This window comes from Musa acuminata, chromosome BXJ2-9 (assembly GCF_036884655.1).
Source record: "Musa acuminata AAA Group cultivar baxijiao chromosome BXJ2-9, Cavendish_Baxijiao_AAA, whole genome shotgun sequence".
In the NCBI taxonomy this organism is placed as follows: Eukaryota; Viridiplantae; Streptophyta; class Magnoliopsida; order Zingiberales; family Musaceae; genus Musa; species Musa acuminata.
Window position 1 is genome coordinate 46,821,312 of NC_088346.1, and position 22,626 is coordinate 46,843,937.

Genomic DNA, 22,626 nt, shown 5'->3' on the forward strand with positions numbered 1-22,626 from the left:
AAAATATGCAGAGAATTGGTGTATGATGTTGTCGTGGCCAAACGAGTCATTTTACTGGCAAAAGCCCAAAACAACACTCAAAAGAATGTATTCAAGTACGTGAACAAACCATTAAATAATAATAATCATCTTTCTTATTGTTACATTATCCTGTATATCAAGAAATTATGGTACTCAAGGAAAAGAATCAAAATATGTATGTGAACAAACCACTAAATAATAATCACCTTTCTTTATTGTCACATTATCCCGTATATCAAGAAATTATGGGACTCGAGAAAAAAAAAATCAAAATATGTATATGAACAAACCACTAAATAATAATCACATTTCTTATTGTCACATTATCCCGTATATCAAGAAATTATGGGACTTAAGAAAAAAGAATCAAAATATGTGCTCTTTGTACCACTAAATAATAATAACATACGAAAAAAGAAATTATTATTGCCAAAACTTGTCATTTTATATTTAAAAGATGAGGTCCCACCAATGCAAAGGATTAACATACACAAACTGCACTTTCTAACCCTGAAATTATATATATATTTTTCTTTAACTTTGCTGATGCTATTATTGGAATATGGACAGTAGATTCGGTGTTGGATTCAACAATAACTAGTGGCGATCCCTGTCCTCGTTGCATTACCCCGGTTGCCCTCCGGCACCACCACTGCACCTGCACAAATAAAGATATGCCCATATTAGTTTGGAGAACCATACTGAGCTAGGGAATTTAATCTTTTACTGGCTGGAAAATCTCTTCTAAATCATATTCCTGGAAGACCATTTATGTATCTGAGGCATAAGGAGAACGAGTTATAACTCGATCATAAGTAACATTGGGATTCATAACCAATCATTAGGAAACCAGTTAAGCCCACTCATAATGGTGGAGAATTGAGTGAGTCATGAATCAATGTAATAAAGAAAAGAAAGTATGAAGATGCATACATTGATCGATAGCAATTCACCATGAAGCAAGGATTTAAGTACTATTATTGTCGTAGTAGCTCGGATGCCACAGATTTGATCGAAAGGGAGAAATTAAAGCTACCATGCAGCTTTACCAACTAGCAATGATCTTTGCTCAATATTTATTTATTGCTGCAAATTAGCTGGTACTCCAACTAAGCTAGGTTGAAATACTAGTGCTGTGGACTGATTGGAGGTGCTCATCCTTCTCTACAGGTCAACTAATAATGCCCCTGGAGGGCCTTACAATGATATGTGTATGAGAAATATACATCAATCACGAGAAAACAAATTTCTAGATCCAGGTCATTCATGTTACTAGATAAGGAAGGGATTGGTTTATGACCCAGCTTTCAGAGATGGATCACCTGTAACACCAGCTTAAAGAGAGAGTAGAAGAAGCCATAGGATGAGAGAGACAGGAGGAGTAACATGTTGCCAACATTAAGACAATTTGAAATTGATAACAGATGGGACATCAGAAGATATACGAGCATCTAGGAGGGTTGACATTGATGGTTGTTTGGAATGAAGGAAGGCATGTATTTAAAGTAGACAACCTTCTTGACTTCCTTATTAAAAGGGAAGATTCCAATGCTCCCCCAATAAAGAAGATAAATGAAATCTATGACCTTAAAAGTTTAAGTACTAATTGACATTTTGCAAAGGCTCGAGAGGCCAAGAAAGAAACTTGTGTTGGAAAATTAAAATAACATCAGTTTATTTTAGCAAAAAAATGTTGTAACAATGTTCCCACTTCCTAAAACAGAAAAAGTATGATGTTAGTATATTATAATTCTGGTATAGTGCCCATATGTTAACGAAAAAGTCAAGGAATGTACCTTCCTTCCTCCAGGTCTAATAAAAGCATCCCAAGCTCTTCTAACTTGAAAATATGAATTGAATTTTGCAACCATAAGGCGGCTAATACATTAAAAGAACATTAAAAAAGAATTGCTAAAAACAGTTTAAGAACTTGCAAGAGAGGAGAGTCAATTCAATATCACAATGTTGGATACATTATACTTGTAATACAATCTTAAAAGATGATCGAAAATGCTTGGATCGGATCATTAAGTACGATTGACTACATCTTGAAGTTAACAGTTCATATAGTTGAAGCCTTTGAATAACCACGTTAACACACTAAATACTGTTGTTGATCATTGCAATTAAGGATTCAAACCATTATGCAGAAGCAAAAATAAATTTTGTATACTGGATAGTGATATATGGGTTAGAGACCTTCAAACAATATGACTAAAACCCTCCTTTATTTAGGTACAATTTTAATCTGAGTAAACGAATGTAACAAAGCGGTTTGTACTTCAATACCACCATGAATGAATGAATGAGACAATTTCACAAGAAAAAAAACGGTGTTTGCACTGACAAAAAAAGAAAACTGAATCTGAACATTGCACCGTTTTTTTTTTTTTTTTTCTTTTTTATCATTGCAAACACCCTCTTTTTTCTTTTTTGTCAGTGCAAACACCGTTTTTTTTCTTTTTTCTTCTTTTTTTTTTATCCTACAGCACACCATCGACAATGTCGAGGCTCCGATTCAGTATAAGAGGGCCAGCAGAGGCTCATCTCCGGCAAGCAGTTCGAGGATGGCCGCACCCAGGCCGATTACAGCATCCAGAAGGAGGCGGAGGACTCCCTCCTTCTGGATGTTGTAGTCAGCCGAGGTGCGGCCATCCTGTTTTTGTACTTGAATATGAAGTCTGAACAACAGAAGGATGAAGCTCCGGGTTGGGGTAGTGGCTATGACTCTGTGTCAAATTTACCATTTGAGTTCCTCCACTATTATCATGGAAGCAGCAATGATATGGGGACACTAATTGAAGTGAGTTCACCAAACCATTATGCAAATGTTATTATTTGAAGGTCTCTAACCCATATATCACTATCGAGTATACAAAATTTATTTTTGCTTCTGCGTAATGGTTTGAATCCTTAATTGCAATGATCAACAACAGTATTTAGTGTGTTAACGTGGTTATTCAAAGGCTTCAACTATATGAACTGTTAACTTCAAGATGTAGTCAATCGTACTTAATGATCCGATCCAAGCATTTTCGATCATCTTTTAAGATTGTATTACAAGTATAATGTATCCAACATTGTGATATTGAATTGACTCTCCTCTCTTGCAAGTTCTTTCACTGTTTTTAGCAATTCTTTTTTAATGTTCTTTTAATGTATTAGCTAGCCTTATGGTTGCAAAATTCAATTCATATTTTCAGGTTAGAAGAACTTGGGATGCTTATATTAGACCTGGAGGAAGGAAGGTACATTCCTTGACTTTTTCGTTAACATATGGGCACTATACCAGAATTATAATATACTAACATCATACTTTTTCTGTGTTAGGAAGTGGGAACATTGTTAAATAACTCTTACTTTGTTGCTTTCTACTTCTTGTTCTGTTAAATTATGTAATCTCAATCAGCTTCCATTCCCTTGATGTCTTTAAATGGTATTTATTGAATTCAATCTACTTGCTTTTATATTGTTCGTTCTTAGGATTGCATATTTCTCGTCATTAGTATCTGACAATTTTTGTGGTGTTGAAAGTTGAAACTTTGACACAAATCCACATATACAATCTATTAATTTTTGTTAATCTAGAAGGTCCTGATTTCTGACTCTTCCTTTATTGATTTGTGAAAAGTATTATGCTGCCATCTTTACTCTTGTATTGTTATATGACAGTCATTTTTTCTTAAATTTTTATTACTTCAGAATGAGTTTTATTGGTTCTCATGATGCTGCTGTTCTTGCCATATGCAGGACGGGAATTTGCAGATTCTATTTTGCACCGATTGGCTCCACTATGGGTGGGAATACATATTTCAAGGCGTTGAAGCAAATGCAAATCTGGTATCTGTAGTACATTTTATTTGATTTTGTGAAATGAACTACTACTTTGGTTTGGGTTGTCAGATTATACTGCAGCAGTAACCTTTAAATTGCAACACATGTAGATAGATAGTCTGTTCTCAATTTAGATCCAACTTGTGAGGTCCCAATTATTTGTGGTCAGCTATAATATTCCAAAGAATAGCTGACCTTAAATAATTGATAGTGTTGGTAGTTGAAAGATAAGAAATATATGTTAAAAAAGGATGAGAAATGTTTGCCCTTAGAATTTTTTTTATATATTTTTTTGCTTTATCCTGATGCGAACCAAGTTAGCAATTAATTATATAGTACATATGAGGAGATGAAGTTGCTTGATATTTCTCACTGTGATAATCTTATTCTCTTCATTTCTTCCTGATATTAGGTGCTAAATCTGTCACTTGCTTGATATTTCTGGTTTACAAACTGTAGAATTCTCATTTCTTTTCATCCTCATGGCTGAGAGCCCCATTTGATTCCTAATGATTCTATTGAAAAAATTGTATGGATCTTGCAGCTATTTAAGAACTCTAGGGTGGCACCCTCCAAAGCTAGTGGCCTTTGAGCTGGTTTCCTCATCGGCGATGACCTTCATCAGCTGACAGCTTTTTTGGGCTTGTCAGAGACCATGAAGCTATTTTCTTAAGGAAGGCTTTTGCTTTCTGCTGCAAGAGAGTTTTCAGAAACCATGGTTTCTGCCATCATTTTGGAGACTATTGGAAATTTTGTGGTTTAGACTAATTCGGAGCCTGTTTTCTGTTTGGTTTTGCTTATATTTTCACCAATTCAGCCTAATTTTGTATGGCAATATTTATTCTGTTAATATTTTAGAATATCTTTGAGCTTCATATGCTTTTCTATTCTCGTTGTAGCAACTGTACTACACTTGCTTAATTCATTGGTTTCTGTACAGGATTGCAGTTCACCCGCCTAAAGATATCAGCAACGAGAGTCGAATGGTGGACTTTCTGTAGTTTTATGGTCAACCAATTGCCCACCGCCGATTCTACGTTGACTTTAAGTAAAATGATTAAATTTGGTTATTCTTTGCATGACAATTTTATTCCATAATAATACCCATTTCTTCCAAAGATTATTTACTTGATCTACATCCAGGTTTTTTCGGCTGACGAAAACTTCTTGAAAGCAAAGCAACAAACAATTAGCATGCAGACACAAACGGGTCTGCCGCGGCCTACTCCGCCTCCTCCAGCGACGCCTCCACCCGAAGCAGCACGAAGCCGACCGGAACGCCGACCAGCACGAGGCCATTCATTATGGCCGCAATCTTAAATATCTCCTCCGCGGCATCGCAGGTGGAGGACAGCGCTCCGCCGCCCTGACTCCTCTTGCGCGGCGGCGATCTCAGGGAGCTGACGACCATGGCGAAGCACCGTGCGGTGCACGTCGGGACGCCGAGGGAGGACACGTCATTGTTGGCTTGGAGCCCGAGAAGGAGTTCAGTCCATGCACGTACGTCACACTCACAGCAGTTGCTGAAAGTGTCGCCATTGCTTTGAGACTTCATAGTCTTCTGCTTCACAAAACAATCACATCACAGTATGCAATGTTACTCTCAATGAGGGAATTCATCATAGAGACTGTAACGCGGAGAGAACTGATGCTGAAGTACCTGAGGGTGGAAGAGTGCAGGGGAAATGGCAGGTAAGAACGGAGAGGTGTGTCTTAAGAGGAGAGTGGCAAAGGATACGGTGAGGGAGAGGATGGATGGCTGCCATAGAGCCCATATCCTCTTCTGGTGCAGATGAGGGAAAATTTGAAGTCTAGAATATATAATAAGTTGAAATATAGGACAAATTAGCAAGTTAATTTGAGATCCTAATTGAGTTCAGATGTGCTTTCTAACTAAAACTGGAGTTGTAAATCGCATGTAAGTGATAAATATTATAAATAATAAATATATAATAGTCAGCATAAAGTTATGTAAGACATCATGAACATGAATCTTACTCATCTGTATAAACAATGCTTGCTTAATCATCTGTATAAAACACCTATCAACCACTTTGGTCAATCTGTCCTCCTTTGTTTGAATCACCATGGAAACCCCCCAAGAAGCTAAGAAACTCCCAAGAAGCTGTCTCCCACCAACCAGTGAAGATCAAAACAGATGCAAAGTTTATTGACATTCACAACATATATATTCATGTGTGTATATATTATGGTTTTACATTGGACTATTACTTACTATCTTGTTCATACACAACAAAATATTTTGTGCACTGGAGGAAAGAAAAGCATAAATATACTGATTCTAGACTTGGTTACTATGTAATCATCCAATCTTTTTGAATGAAAAAAAAGATAATTTGCTGCAGTAAAGATTTATTTTCTCTTTGTCTCCTTTTTCTTGTTGAATAAATTCAGCCATGGATACTTAACAGAGTTACAAGACATGTGTGCTAAACTTATCATATTCTTTGACAAGGAATTCAACTTCTCTGGATCCAGTCTTTGTGGTGGCACAATTTGACCTGCTACCAACAGAGTTGGTGTTGCCAGCATAAGATCATGGAAGCTGCATCTTTGGTGGTCTTTCTCACTTTGTTCTCTTGTCAATGGTTTAGCCAAAACTGCAAGCAACACAGATCTCTATACAATGAAGGATTCTTTTGGGTTGTCTTTTAAATACACATACATATGTAAGCTTGCCATCAATTCAAAGCTTACCTAATGTTCTAATGTTGCATCTGTGCCTAGTTCATTAACAAACCATTTGGGCACCAAAATGTCATCCTGAATGCTTTTGTTTAAAGTGGCAACATCATTTACTGATTCAGAGGCAGAGCTCTCATGTTGTTCAAATGTCAAAACCTTGGTTTGTCTCAGCTTGACCCAGTCAATTCATGCTCTTATTGCGCATGTCCTTACATCATCATCTGGATTTGCATGATCTCCACCTTCTTTTATGTTCCCCTGCCCCCATCTCGACCAGCTTCCATGGTCAATGGGTGTCCTCAAGGTGTGGTGGATGGAGAAGTAATGGACCCCACAGTGTGGATTTGGACCAATTTTAGGTGATCTTTCTAGGACACCTATGCTTACAGTTTGTGCACATAATTAGACTTGGTCTAGTCAAAGCCACAACACTAAGCATCCAAATTCAATGAATTCTTGATTGAGTTTGAGAAATGTAGTTGAAGTGCTACAAGTCAAAGGAATTTATAGAAATAAGTATGGCCTGATAGGTTTACTTTCTAGCTGTGGAATGATGCATTTAAGATGAGTTTTCAAGTATTAATATATTTGTAGTCAATTTCTTAGTGAGCTAAAACTAGTACTAGTATATGATGTAATCCTCCAATACTTATCATATTATTATTTATAGTTATCAAAATCAAATTTGATTCTTATAAAAATTGAAAACCAATCAGATCGACCTAATATAAAGATTAAAAGACACAAAATACAAAATAAGTAACTTAGATCGATCGATCCAAGTTAGTATGAAATTTTTTAGTTTCTACTTTATACAAAGAAAATTATCCAATCCTCTTAACTTTTTCGATAAATTTAGATAGTGAATAAGGTGTTTAAATAAATTTGACATCAAAAAATATTATTCTAATAAAAATTGAAAAGAAGAAAAAAAAAGGAGAATATTTTTTTGAAAAAATAAAAATAGATAAAAGAAAAAAAAAAGGAGAGAAGAGAAAATGTGTATTTATGTACATGCATTAATATAATTAAATATACGGTCTAACTGACCCGACCCATAATTTTGGTGGACCGGAGAGTGGCCGGTTCTATGACGACGCGGTTCAAACATAAATACGAAGCCTTCCAATAAATGACCCGTTTCGCCCCCTTTTCTTTCTCCCCTTCGTTTGGAGTTGCACCGCGTCCTCTCTTCCCTTTCCACAGAGGGCGAGAGAGAGAGAGAGAGAGAGAGAGAGAGAGAGAGAGAGAGAGAGAGAGAGAAGACGCAACGACCCTAAATCTCGCTGTTCACCTCCAGATCTCGCAACCATGGCTGTCCGGCACACCATCTACCACTCCGGTTACCTCGCTCAGAACCTCGCCGCCGCCGCCGGAATCCGCTGCCGCTTCCTCCACCAGTCCGCAGGCAGGCCTCTCGGAGCCCTCTTCGCTGGCCACTTCTCCGATCGCGACTCCCACTACCGCCCCCAATCGAGGACCCGGAGTTGCTCCCAGGCGCCCTCGGATGCCGCCTCATCCTCCTCCCCTTCCTCGGATCCCGCGGCCAAGGACCGGAAGGCTTGTCTCGTCGTGGGGTTGCTGTCCGCCATCTCCCCTGGCTCCGGCTCGCTCGGTGGCGTCGGCGCACTGGGCGTCGCATCCTCGATGTCGATGGGGTTCAAGCCCTCGTCTTTGATCCCATTTTTCCAGGCGACCAAGTGGTTTCCTTGTTGTGACTTCCTCCCAGGATCGGGAGGAGGTAGCCCGATGGATCAAGGAGCGAGGACTACTTCACGCCCTACTGGAGATGAGACCAAAGGAGGAACTGTTCCTTCTGTGCATGCTAGTGAACACACAGAAAGCTCTATCTCTTCTCCCACTGTGCCTATGATGAAACGCTTCGAGAGCAATTGTTGCAGCAGGAGCTCGGGCGACAGAAATTGTTGGTTTTCACGGTGGATGAGTTCCTGTTCGGAGGAAACCAAGACGTTTTTAACTGCTTTGACAGTTCCCCTGCTGTATGGGTCACGCTTGGCCGAGCCTAGATCGATCCCCACAAGATCGATGTATCCAACTTTTGATGTCGGAGATCGAATTCTAGCTGAGAAAGTAAGAATTTTGTTTCTTAACATTTCTTTTTAGTCTCAGTTTCAGTATAGAAGCCATTTTTCTCTTTTTTATTTTTTGTTTGCTAGATATTTGTTTGAAATGCAATGTTAAGTCATTGGTGTGCCATTTACTATTGGACAATCTAAATATGCAGGTTTCCTATTGCTTTCGGGAGCCTGAGATTACTGACATTGTTATATTCACAGCACCACTGATTCTACAGGTATCTTTCAATTTCCTTTTGTTGTAGGATTATTCAATTTAATGTAATCTGATTCTGTATGTTTGTACTTGTTACAAGCTTTTCTGATCAACAATTATTATGTATGTGTATTCTGTGCAGCAATTTGGATTTAGTTCAGGTGATGTCTTTATCAAAAGAGTTGTGGCTAAGGCTGGGGACTATGTTGAAGTAAACTTCTAGTCTCATTGTAGTGATTTCCATAGTTTTGTCTGTAATTTTGTACTATTTTTAAAGCTTACTGAGCCACCATTTGTCCCTCATTTTTAGGTACGTGATGGTAAATTATTGGTGAACGGTATCATCCAAGATGAGGAATTCATTCTAGAACCACTTGAGTATGAAATGGAACCAGTGGTATGGCAAGCTTCCCGTTGGTTGCTTTGAAATGTTTTACTGCTATTTTTAAAATTCTATTTACTCTTAGAAGTGGCTTGAAGGAAAAAAAAGTTGGAAAGTTTTGCATGTAACGTGTCTTAGATACTATATTATGTGGTCCATTGATTTCCTAGTTATTATAATTTAGCATGACTTCATGAGAAATATTGTTGGTTTGTAACCACTGTTATATCGAATCTCATTTGGGATGTGCTGAAGATGTAGATTTTTGGTGGGCTCATGTTTAAAACTTCAACAAGAGAAAAAAAGCATTGACATTGATTGTTAGCTCTGATGATGGAAGCAAGGTTACAGATAATAGTCTGTCTAATATGTATTGTTCAGTATTCATCAGTTTGACCAAGCATGAATAACAGCCTTTAACATCAATAACGAATGATGGAAGCAAGGTTACAGATAATAGTCAATCTAATATGTATTGTTCATTATTCATCAGTTTGACCAAGCATCAATAACAGCCTTTAACAGTCAATGTCGTTTTGTATACCACTTGTGTTCTTCCTTGTCTTATTTTTCTCGAGTGATACTGGGAAGTTAAGATCGGTATATTGGCCGACATCTTTGTGTCATGCTGGTTTGATGATTAATGAAACCTGTATCAGACTGATATTTGAAACCTTGAATGGAAGAACTGATGCGTTATTTTGTCTACCTGCTAATGAACAGAAAAGCAGATTATTGTCATGGCCTTAACTAAGTCTATATGACTTTTGTTCTTTTGCATAAATTGTTGTCCTCGATGGAAATGAATAGCTTCTGCATTACCAGAGATATGTTATTGGACTTGTTAGGCTACATGGTTACATATGAGATTTTAGCTTTGTTTGTACTTTCTGATTGTTTACACCAAGGTTTGCCGTACCGGACTGTACCGCCCGGTATGGGCGGTACGTACCGGTCCGACAGGCCAGCGGTACGCGGACCGCTCCGTACCGTACCGACACTGTAGCAGTGTACAGTAACACTGTATCAGTGTACAGTGCTCGGTACACGTGAGTGTACCGCTCGGTACACCTGGGTGTACCGAGCGGTATACCGTACCGTACCGGTACCGAGCCCGGGTCGAAACGCCGGTACGGTACGGTACGGCGAACCTTGGTTTACACTATGAATAAGCTCAGAGAATTTTCAGTTGGAATCTAATTCCCCATAAAACTAACATTGGTTTATATGCTAACTCATTGCTGTCTGCTGCTGTTCCTTACAGTTTATCCCCGAAGGCTATGTCTTTGTATTGGGTGATAATCGCAACAACAGCTTTGATTCTCACAACTGGTGAGTGTTGAGATCAATGTAACAGATTCATAGTTTTATGCTTGCAATTCTGAAAATTCTCATTTCAAACTACATACCAATTGTCATTATCTAATAAATATTCCTTTCATATTTCAGGGGGCCACTTCCTGTGAAAAACATTCTTGGAAGGACAGTTCTGCGTTACTGGCCCCCTTCAAAAATCTCAGACACCATCCATGAACCAAATGCAACTCAAAGTGTGCTTGGATTTTCTTGATATATTCTCTGCTTCTCAACAAATGCCGTTTAATAGATGAGGTTGACTGCAACGATTTGTCCATTAAATTTTTAGAAAGTTTCTCCACTGTTTTTTTTCAACAATTGTTGTTGTTATTTGACAACTAAGATGCATGTTTCAGTCAATCAGTGAATGATCAGTGCATTATCTTGATGCTGTACTTCTGAATCTGCAGGATCAATCTGGTGGTTTTCTCACATGTTCATATGGTAAATGCCTGGGAATAATGAGAACAAAGGCTTAAAAAAGAAAAATCATCATTATCCAGCCAGCATTGGTTTTTTCCTTTCTTTTTTGTGCAACCTATCATTTTTCTTGAGATGATTTACTCTGAGAAGGAGAACCAAAGCATGTGACAAAGGAGGTGTCAGAAAAAAAGTTGCATATTTGATGTAATGATAATCATGTGAAAAAGGAAGGTTTTTTTCAGACCTAGTGAAGGATGTTAGCAATACCACCTAAGAAGGGAGTTTTCTGTTTCCTGTTGAGTAGTTTCAACTTTCAAGCAGAATTTATTTAGGTCGTAAGTGACCACTTCAGGTTGGAGGAAGGGTGGATACTCAAATCACTATAGAAGTTGAGCTGCATTATTTCATATCTTGTCCAACCTGATCTATAATGAAATGTACTCTGGTGGCCTCATGAAGTTGTTGCTTGGTAATCTACTGAAATGCTTCTCACTTGTGCAAGTTTACAAGCAGCTAAAAATCTGAGTGGTTATGGTCATACATTTAGGGGTTCCTTTTCCCCCGAAAGTTTCAACTACTGCATTCACTTGAGATGTTTCTTGAATGATGTTTTCAATATTGATGGGATGGTTGCATTTACTTCCTGTATGTGCCAGTTTGGTTGAAGCTGTTGTGTAGTTGATATTGAAGTACTAAACAGCATCACTTAAGATTGTAATTCCAGATCATTCTAGAACTGTCTTGTTACAGTTTTACACAATAGGGATAAGATCCTTGAGTGACTGATGTTGTATCTATAGCTTGTATTTTAGTTTCACTGCTTTGGTGCTTTATTATACATCTTAGTGAAACACATATTTTTCCAAATATTAATTTCTCCATATATACCACTACTGTAAACATCCATCTCAAGCTAAATACTTTATGATGATTAAAAGTAATTTGCGTCGGTTGAAGAAGAACTCTATAAAAGGTTTAAAATATACCTCTAATATTTATAAAGATATTAATGTAAATTAAAATTTTAACCATAATTATTATATTTTGTTTGGATAATATGGGTTAATTATATAGTTAGATCTCAATATTTTGATTTTTAGACTCAAAAAATTTATATTCGAAACTTTATAATTATGAATGAAAAATCTTTAGTTTCATTTATTTTAATGTCGTTGGTTTTATCGACGGAAGCACAAAATTAATAGATAAAAAGGTGATTTCATCGTTCTAGTTATGTTTTCAATTGCAGTTGACAGTGATATCGTTGACCGTTGTGGTAGAGGGACGACGAGAAACGAGACAAAGAGAGATAAGGAAGAGGACGACATTGATGTCAACGCTTTGTATTTATGTCGGTGTCTCTTGGTAATTGCATCGGTGCTGACGCAATTGTTAAGCAATGTCGATGCTGACATAGTTATAGAGCAGCATTGCTCTACATCTACGTTGGTGCTAATGTAGATGCTGAGCGATCCTTCGTCGCTCTATATTTGCGTTGGCATTGATATAATTGTTGAGCGACGCTGATACAAATGCAGAATATCGACATCTATATTGTCCTCTTCTTTTTTTTACTATCATCATTCTTTCTCTTTATCTACAATAGTCACCCATGGCCCCTAACGATATCATTGTTCACCACCAAATAACTAGGACGTTGAAATTATCTTTTTGCCCATCATTTTTATACTTTTGTCGGTAAAATCAACGACGTTTGATAAATGAAATTAAAATTTTACTTTCATAATTATAAAGATTTTAATATAATATAAAGATTCAAATGTAAATTTTTTAAATCTAGTGAAGAGGTCTAACTAAGTGGATAATACGTAATTAGCAACATAAGGACAAATGATTTGATCAACAACCTTTTTTTTGTTTTTTTGGGTAAGTAATGAGGCCGTCTCCCGCAACAAGAAACAAACACGTAGAACATTACTCCGGGTGTAAATTGTGGAGGTATATCGCAGATCGGACGGTTCGTTTTCGAAGGACGTCAGTGGACCCAGATGGGGCCGACTCAGTGGACGGTCGAGATGTTCCAGTTGAAGGGTCTTTCCCACCCTTGGATTTCTTTTAAAGGAACTGGACGTCTGAAGTAGCCGTTGCAAGCTGTGCTTTAAATCGGAGTAAATAAAGGCAACGAATCTTCGTCCTCCTTTCCTTCCCAAAATACTCCTACACTTCAAACCCGTCATCCTCGAATCACCGTCAATTTCAAATTCTGATCGAATCTCTGCCGTCCGTATTGCCCTCCCTCCTCTCCGGTTTTAAATTTGTCGAACCCTGTTTTGTCGTCCCGTCTCACTCCATCGAGTTCTGAGAGAGAAGAAAGAGACAAGGAGTTCCATTCCTGCCACCGAGATCTGTCTCCCCAATCTCCCCTGATCAGGGTTTCTTCTTCCTTATCCACTCTCCCAATCCTACGAGAGCTGCGAATAATTTCGTTCGGAAACCCTGGTGACCTAGTTTTCTTTAGGTATCAGATCGAGAACAAACGGATTTCAGCAGGATTCTTCGCCTCCGGATCTTGTTCTTGAATTCCTCGTTCAGGTAAACTTGTCACATCTGATTTTTCGGTTGCGGAATTTGAAGCTTGTTTTGATCCTTTTCGTGTTCTTAATGTGCGAAATTTTCTTTTAGGATGTTGAAGGATTTGAGGACATTTCGCCAAAGTTCGAGCTCCAGCAGGGCTCCCACCCCCGAGACTAATAATGAAAACCTCCCCCCGGTGGATCCATGCGATTCGTCATCCTCGCGGCTGGAATCCGATCCATCTCGGCCTCCTCTGCTAGCGATCCAGGAGCCGGTGCAGAACCCCAAGATCGGGTTCGATCAAGGCGCGATTTTGAGAGGAAAACCGGAAGCAACGACCTCCAAGAACCATACCAAGGGTTCGGATTCGCCTGGCTTGCCGTTTCGCACCCCAGAGAGAATGGTAGCTCGGCACAGGCTCAGCTTGTGCCCGAAGAGTCAGCCTGGAGTGATCGGTAGGGAGACTGATGACGATTCTAGCTACAGAGGTCCTGGAAACCAATTCCCGCCGCTGAGCCGTGGCGGAAGATTAGGCCTCGGGGATGAACACGGCTTGACTACTACCCTTACGTCTAAGACGGCTGCGAAGGCATCGTCCGTGCAATCGGATTGCAGTTCCACTCAGGGCACTCCGACGAAGAGTGCTATCAGGCTTGCCAACTATGGGTTCGGCAAATCCCGCCCTCCAATTAGTGCAGGGACTCGAACAATGAGCCTTGGAGTGACATCAAGACCGACACAGATTTCGTCCATTCCTCCTGTTGTGGATTCAGTTGAAGTTCCTCACTTCGAACTCCAAGAGGATCCATCATTCTGGATGGACAACAATGTGCAGGTAGTGAACTTTAGGTCACGTTAAGCCTAGGAGTTTCATATTTGAATTCTACATTCAACATCAAATGCAAAATAAAAACTCAAATTGTGCAAAATTGAATTGTTCAACTTTGTGACATACTAAAGCATGAAAATATTCTAATGGTTGAAAGTGGAACATAGAATAACTGTTGTATTGGTCACGTACTTTAGGACTGCAAAACCATCCTTAATCACAAAGCACATACACATATATACTTGCACCAGGAGCTTGATGATGTCGATCATTAATACTAGAAAGCATGAAGTAGGTATCGTTAACTCTCCTAATTACTCTGTCACATCAGTAGCTTAACCGAATTTGTAGAATGATGCTTCTAGTAACAGGATTACCTTCACTCGAGCATCTTTACCATAAATATTACAGCATGTTTTATTAATCGTCAGCATTTGGGTTATGGGCAGGTCTAAGATAATCTGTCACAAAGTCCTAAACTTTGGATAATGTTTTGTATTTGTTTTCATCTTTTTTCAGCTTTGTAACCATAAGTTTTTCGTTCAAGCTTTGGTTTATTCTCACCTTCCTGTCTTTTTAAGGAAACTAAGACTTTTCACTGACCTTGGAGATCGCCATTTCATCTACAAGTATTTTCAGTCCATTTTAGCTCCTCCTTGCATCTATAAGATCGCCTGTCACTTAAAAATAAGAGGAATGTTTTTGCACTCGAGAAGTTCTTCTGTCAAAAGATACCAAATATTACAAAAAAGATGTGTAACTATGATTATGTTTCCTACCAAATGATTTATTCTTTTAGAGAAGGCATATGAAAATCACAACCATCGCGATGGCTAACAACATAAATGCTGTAATATTGGAGGAATAACTTTGCTCTTCCTCTTATCCAACCCTTGACATTGATACTTCAATTATACTAGTCTGAACTAGCTCCTCATTTGGAGGAATCCATGGATCATTAGTGTAGATTGGATGTCTTAGCATCTCTAGACATCTGCTCTTTGTCATATTCCTCATTTTTTAATATCCTGCAAAAGATGACAAAATTTACTGCTACTTGTATATTTTGTTTTGCGAGACCGCACTATCACGATCTCTTAAAGTTCACTTGATGAGATGACAAGTTACTATATTTTTTTCACATTTAAAATTGAACATTTCCGTTAACATTAGATTAGTCATCAAACTTGGTGCCAATTTTTTATAGGGACTGCAGGAAATAGTAGTAAATGTGAGCTTTGGTTTACGATTATTTCAAGTGATATACATCTAATCTATTGCAGCATGATGTAGTTTTAAGAAAAAATTGACCTTCTGTTCTCATTAATGTATTAGAATGGAGTGTAGATTCTTTGCTGTGAAGTATCACTGATTAGTGCAATTATGATAGCTGATAGACGTAATAAATCAAAGTGACCTATTGGACAGCCTCATTGTCTGGAGAACTACATCTGTTTATAAGGACCTTTGGTGTGCATCTAGCTCAACCATATAAGCCAGATATCTTGATAAGTCTGTGACAGGATTAACAAAAGAAAGTATTAAACACTTTTCATAATTTTGTGTAGGTTGCAATTCGTGTTCGTCCTCTCAATAGCACAGAGAAAAGCCTGCAAGATTTTCGCAGATGCTTGAAGCAAGAAAGTGCTCATAACATAACTTGGATTGGGCAACCAGAGACCCGATTCACATTTGACTATGTAGCATGTGAAACAATAAATCAGGTATTTTATTATGAATTATAGAAACAAAGATAATCATCAGATCCTATCTAATCAGTATCCTGAAAATGATTTGCAGGAGATGCTTTTCCGAGTTGCTGGTCTGCCGATGGTTGAGAATTGCATGTCTGGATATAATAGTTGTGTGTTTGCATATGGACAGGTATCTTTTATTTTTATGAATACCATGCTATAGATGCTAGTTTTTTTAATCTTTTGAGGGGTTTGTCAAGTAAGCTTCCCATAATCATCTCCTGTTCTTCGTTTTGGTACTGTAGACCGGAAGTGGGAAGACATATACAATGCTTGGTGAGATTGGAGAGCTGGAAGTGGAGCCTAACCTGAACCGTGGAATTATACCAAGAATATTTGAATTCTTGTTTGCAAGAATCAAAGTGGTAAAATATCAAAAGTGGGTTAATGCTATTTCATTTGGGGTTTTTAAAAGTTCGGTAATTAATTTTTATTCATTTTTTCCCTTGCAGGAGGAAGAAAGCAGGAGGGATGAAAAACTTAAGTATAGCTGCAAATGTTCCTTCCTTGAGATTTACAGTGAACAAATTAATGATCTTCTTGTCCCCTCATCCAGCAATCTGCTTGTAATTCCTTTGTGCTTTTGAAGTCCTTTGTACATCTACTCTCTAACGAATTCTTGTTTTCTTTTTCAGCTAATATTTTGTTATAATGTGCTTCTTTTTGACATGGCAAATAATTGATAGTTGAGAGAAGATATCAGGAAGGGTGTCTATGTTGAAAATCTTACTGAATATGTAGTCAAGAATGTCAATGACATTCTTAAGCTTCTTCGACTGGTAAATATTATCTGGCTACCAGCTTTTATCATCATAAATACTACAATTTGGATTTTGATTTTTGTTAAATTTCAATTTTCTATTTAGGGTGCTGCAAATAGGAAAGTTGCAGCTACAAATATGAATCGTGAGAGCAGCCGTTCACACAGTGTTTTTACCTGTACAATAGAGAGTAGATGGGAGAAAGATTTGACAGTGAACTCACGTTTTGCAAAGCTAAATCTAGTGGATCTGGCTGGCTCAGAAAGGTAAATTTTTAATGTCAAATAAGTTAATCCAAAATTTTCAATGGGTACTTGATGAAAAGGCTGAATGCCTTTATCAACTAATATGTATTCTGAGCAGGCAGAAAACTTCAGGTGCTGAGGGCGAACGCCTAAAGGAAGCTGCAAACATCAACAAATCCTTATCAACACTTGGGTATCTAACACAATATTCATACATTCTTTTAATAATAATAATGGTATTGGGCTTATGATTCTATTTTCAGTGCTTGGTCGGAGTCTTAAATACCAGTCCAACCAGTATCTTGAATTATTGTCACATTAGTGTTTCTCAGACCACAGATAATAACATGTCAGATATGCATTTGCAGTCATGTTATAATGGTTCTTGCTGATATGGCTCATGGGAAGCAAAGACATGTTCCATACAGGGATTCGAAACTTACGTTTCTTCTTCAAGTAAGAAATATTTAAGTGATTTACTGCTACATTGTCATTCTGCCACTTATCTTTTATGTTATCAATTTATTTATGTCATCATCTCAGGATTCTCTTGGTGGCAACTCCAAAACAATGATTATTGCAAATGTCAGCCCTTCAATATGGTAAAGACTGCCTTGCTAAAATATTTTCATCCCTCATGTTCTCAAATTTTGTGTGGTACTTATACATACCAATATCTCTTGCAGCTCTGCTAATGAGACTCTAAGTACCCTTAAATTTGCTCGGCGTGCAAGACTCATTCAGAACAATGTAATTGTCTTTGAAATTATTGAGCATTGTCATGCCTGATTCAGCTTGCCTTGATTTCAATCTCAAATATTTAGTTTACTATAACTCATTTTCTTCCCCTCCAAATTATAAGGCTGTTATAAATGAAGATGCTTCAGAAGATGTTATCGCATTGCGGCACCAAATACGTTTATTAAAGGTGGACTCAAATCCTGACATTTTTTTTGTTTATTTTTCGGTCAAATAATGGCCAAACTATTTTCTGCCCTAGAACTCATCATAAAACTTCAATGCTGACTTCATAACAGGAGGAACTTTCAGTTCTAAAGCGTCAAAATGTCTCCAGATCTCTATCATTTCGTTCAGCAATTTTTGAAGATTCTAAGGGTGAATTTTGTGATGCTTCTGCAATAGAGAAGTTGCCAGAAGTTACTAAAACAAACGCTGATGAGTTGCAGACTGATGGTTTGAACAGTGTAAGAGTTTCCATAAGGCACCAGTAAATGACATATTTTCATAAGTCACAATTTGTAGCAACATGAGGATATCTTTTCAAGGTATAGATCTTTTTATACATATATTGAGAAATAGGTTATGTCATGTTTCATGGCATTGACCTGAAACATCAAATCAGGATGAGCATATAGTTCTGTGAGTTTCTTATGGTGGTGTCCAGCTAAGAGTTAACTTCTTATAACAAAATTGAAGTTTCACTCACTAGGTGAATTCATGTCATGACATGGGCTGGACATAAGTTCTTGGCCATTTGTGATGCAGTTAAAATCATTGGAGTCAATCTTGGCTGGTGCATTGCGAAGAGAAAAAATGGCAGATACTACAATTAAGCAACTCGAAGCTGAAATTAAGCAGTTGAATTGCCTGGTAAGTTTTTTGCTTCTATAAGAAACAAAAGTTCTGCTGCCATTTGTAATGAGGGCCTTCTCAGGAGATTAATAGTGTTTATCTGACAGGTTCATCAAAGAGAGGAAGAAAGTCGAAGCAATAAAATGATGCTTAAGTTTCAAGAAGACAAGATTTTCCGTTTGGAAAAACTTTCAGAATGCCAAGTGCCAATTGACTCATACTTACTGGAAGAAAAACATGCCCTTTCTGAAGAGGTACAATTGCTTTGTGCCAGAGTTGACAGCAATCCCGAAGTGACACGCTTTGCATTGGAAAATGTCAGGCTCTTAGACCAGCTGCAAAGGTAACACATGGATCAATGTCTTGTGAAAAAATCTTTTGTATTCTCTGATCATCATTTTTCTTATTGCAATATCTTTTTACCAGGTTCCAGGACTTCTACGGAGGAGAAAGAGAATATTTGTTAGCTGAAGTATCTGAGTTACGCAACAAGGTCTCCCCAGTTGTTCTAACTACCATTATTAATTGTCTATCTTATAAACTTCTTGACATATATAAGCAATAATTGCATTTATCCTTGCAGCTTATGCGAGTGCTTGATGCAAAAGCTGAACTTCATAATCTCCAAAAGTCAGATATGGAAACCCAGGTAAGGTTCATTTTGAGGATCTTATCCTTGTGTTTCTAGCCATCAGTGCTTGAAAATAGTTCTGTAGGTTTGTTCAGCATGCTGGAAAGCCCCTATCTGGTTGTCCATCCAGAGATAATGAATCATTGTTTATGGAGTTACTATTAATTTGATCATTTAGCAGAATATTTCATTTTCCGAAACTTGTTTGCTGTTAAATGGTTTGGCAACTGGGATTGATTGATGCTTTTTCAGTTAATTGAGACCTATCAAGAATTAGAAAGCTGCAGGTGTGACCTTCAATCTTGCTTAGAAAGAAATCAAAGACTCACTAGGTAATTATAGCTATACATTTTAATTATAGAAATGAAAAGCTCAATTTCAACTTAAAATGTGTTTTCCACTCATTTTTTTCTTAATTACCAAATGTTCGTTGTTTTTCTTTTTTTTTCACAGGGAGACAAGCAATCTGCATGTTGAATTAAAGAACTGTAGCTCTGCAGACAGTTACCAATATATCAGTGCTGCACATCAGAAAAATGTATGCTTTACTTATAGTTTGCCATCATGACTGCTGATTTCTGCTAATTCATTGGTACTAAAGTGAAAATTTATTTTCCTAATATAAAACTTTATCTGTAATCTAAATATTTCAGGAACTGTTATCAGAATCATCCCAAACAGATTCTCAGGTCTGTGAAAAGAGGATAGAATGCTCGCACGAACATGTAATGAAGCATAAAGAGGAAATTTTAAATTTACAGCTGGAGTTGGATATACTCAAAATCATCCTTGCAGAGGAGAAGTCATCTCGTACAGAAGTAGAGGAAAGCGCTAATTACACAAATAATGAGCTCAAATCAGCAAATAGAAGGGTTTTATATATGAGTAAGCAGTATGAAGACATAAAAAATGAATTGAAAGATGCAAGATCCATCATTGAGAGGCTTAAATTAGAAAACATCCTTCTAGTGAATGAGATGGAAGATGCAAAGAAAAAGAGCAACCAGCAAGTGGAGCTTCTAAAGAAAAAAGTGCAGGAGATATCCCTACTGAGAAGCCAACTTGACAGTCCTTCGAGTGAGGTAGAAAAACTATCCCTTCTCCAAGAGGAGCTAAAAGGTGTTCCTTCTGAACATCATGAAAATGCAGACTTCCATTTGCAAATGAAACTGAGAAGAATGCAAGCTTCTCTAGAAAAGGCAAGAGATTTGAACATAAGCTTCCAAAGTGATCAGGTGTCACAAACATCTCTTGAACAAGAAATGGAGGAAATCCGTAGACAGGTTGAGATTGAGACTGCTGAGGCAATTATATGCTTGCAAGAGGAACTTGTAGTACTTCAAAATCAGGCAGATGGCAGCAAAAGAAATGAATCTATCACTAAGCAAAGCCTGATGGCATTAGAAACCAAATTGAAAGAGCTACAGATACAGCTATGTCTGGTGATGCAGGAGAACAAAAAGCTTGGAGACTTGGTTAAAGAGAAAGACAGGGAATTAAGATCATTGACCGAAGATTGGGAAAGATTAGCATATGATATTGCTGATGTCCTTGCTGATGGAAATACATCCCTTGAAGAAGCTACTGATCAGGTTGTTTCCATATCTGACTGCTTTCCGCAAAGGAGTTGGATAGGTGAGCAGGTTGGGAGGATGATAAGGAGTCTTTCCGAAAGAGATCTGGTTATTGAAGAACTTCAGAAATGCTTGGAGGAGGCATATAATACTAGGTGTGACATAGAGTGGAAGTTGAGATCATTAAGGGGAGCAACACTTGCTATATATGAAGCTCAACAGCTGGAGAATAATGAAAAAGAAAAAGAGATTCTTCGATTGACCTCAGAGATAACAGATAAGATGTTTAATATAAACCAATTAGAAAACCGGATTAAAGATAATGATGAGCAAATTAAGAAAGCTCAGTTACGTGCAACTGTTGCGTTCGTGACTGTAAACAAGTTATCTGAGAAGAATAAAGCACATCTTCAGGAGATTGAGCATGTAAAATTTCTGCTTGATGAGTCTAAAGAAGTAGTTTCAGAGAAGGACACACTCCTAAGTCACCAAATTTCTTTGCGTGCTGATGCTGAGAAAAAAATTCAAGACCTTAGCACACAATTGGTGCAATATCAGGACCACATTGCTGAACTACTAAAGATTTCTCAAAACCAGGAAAGAGCACAAGAATTGGAACAACTGAAAAAGGAAGAGGATGTCGTGTTAACTGCCGAGGCAGAAAATTTTCCTGAAGTTAAAAGAACTATAGATGAGTTTACTTGTACAAGTGACTCTTCTGGAAATGTTGATGGCCCGGCAGAAGTGCAGAGTTCTGAAAAATATACTTCTGGAAGTGCATACTACATTGCTAAGGACCATGTAATATAATGCTCTTGATGTCTGATAGTCAGGAAGCCTTTGTGAACTTGTGCCAGTCCTCTTGTCCGTAAGTCCTTCAGACTCATCCATGCAGTCAACTTTTACTGTACCTAAAGACAAGAGTTCAATTTATATAATTAAACTGTCACTAATCAAATATTTCTTTTATCTGCAGATAAAAATTTGAACTAAGCAAGATGTTGTGAATTTAGAGCAGCAAAATCAGCATTTGCTCTGAATGTATCAGAACACTTTCACGAGAGACAGTCGATTATTCTCCATCCGAAGGAGCTAGAAATGCACTCATTTACAGGATGTACAAAATCTAATCATTCATCTACAGAAAGAAAGAAGAATAAATTTGGAAGTCTGAGAAACATAGCCAAGCTTCGAAAAACTGACAATTGATGTTCTTCAATTGAAATATGAGGTTGTTAACAAGGAAAATAGTCGAAACTTGGATTGCTACGGTTGGGAAACAAGCTGCAGGAGGTTGGGGAAAATACTATGGAATCTAGTGCATGTTGGCGCACGACCAAAAAGGTACTTGGTTTCGTGCCTAACAGATTATAGAATTCATATGACATTTTTTTCTGCATTATGGTTGTCTGGGAAGTTCACAGCCATTTATGGCATTTGATATCAAGTCTGAGTTTTGAAGCAATACCATTTACAGCTTGTTGAATCGGTACAGTACATACCAGATGGTACATCGACTTGTACCATCCGGTACCTCCGGAAAGTAATGAAATAATGAATCTTGATTCGTACCGAGCTATATGGTTTGGTACCAATCCTTGGTTGGGTCGATAAGTACTAGTTCATACCAGTCCAACCTGTATCTCAAAGCCTTGACTAATTTTGCCACTGTGTGGTGAATCTAGACATG

General features: G+C 37.8%; 2 protein-coding genes and 1 pseudogene across 2 annotated transcripts; 2 read left to right on the forward strand and 1 right to left on the reverse strand.

The window, feature by feature from the left end:
- Positions 1 to 4,912: 4,912 nt before the first annotated feature.
- On the reverse strand, positions 4,913 to 5,761 carry LOC135622191 (uncharacterized; annotated as a pseudogene).
- A 1,971-nt stretch (positions 5,762 to 7,732) lies between these two features.
- LOC135623687 (thylakoidal processing peptidase 1, chloroplastic-like) lies at positions 7,733 to 11,097 on the forward strand. The gene is made up of 7 exons (XM_065126930.1): positions 7,733 to 8,652; positions 8,807 to 8,875; positions 8,996 to 9,064; positions 9,164 to 9,250; positions 10,500 to 10,567; positions 10,685 to 10,846; positions 11,002 to 11,097. The coding sequence occupies exons 1-6, from the start codon at positions 7,873 to 7,875 to the stop codon at positions 10,803 to 10,805; spliced, it is 1,194 nt and encodes a 397-aa protein (XP_064983002.1). The 5' UTR covers positions 7,733 to 7,872; the 3' UTR covers positions 10,806 to 10,846; positions 11,002 to 11,097.
- Positions 11,098 to 13,345: 2,248 nt separating this feature from the next.
- On the forward strand, positions 13,346 to 22,275 carry LOC135623688 (kinesin-like protein KIN-12F). The gene is made up of 22 exons (XM_065126931.1): positions 13,346 to 13,567; positions 13,658 to 14,384; positions 15,947 to 16,102; positions 16,179 to 16,262; positions 16,378 to 16,497; positions 16,585 to 16,698; positions 16,819 to 16,911; positions 16,999 to 17,159; positions 17,257 to 17,331; positions 17,507 to 17,594; positions 17,682 to 17,740; positions 17,825 to 17,888; positions 18,001 to 18,066; positions 18,176 to 18,343; positions 18,645 to 18,749; positions 18,839 to 19,074; positions 19,158 to 19,224; positions 19,315 to 19,380; positions 19,615 to 19,694; positions 19,816 to 19,900; positions 20,016 to 21,804; positions 21,913 to 22,275. The coding sequence occupies exons 2-21, from the start codon at positions 13,659 to 13,661 to the stop codon at positions 21,744 to 21,746; spliced, it is 4,344 nt and encodes a 1,447-aa protein (XP_064983003.1). The 5' UTR covers positions 13,346 to 13,567; position 13,658; the 3' UTR covers positions 21,747 to 21,804; positions 21,913 to 22,275.
- The last annotated feature ends 351 nt before the right edge of the window (positions 22,276 to 22,626 follow it).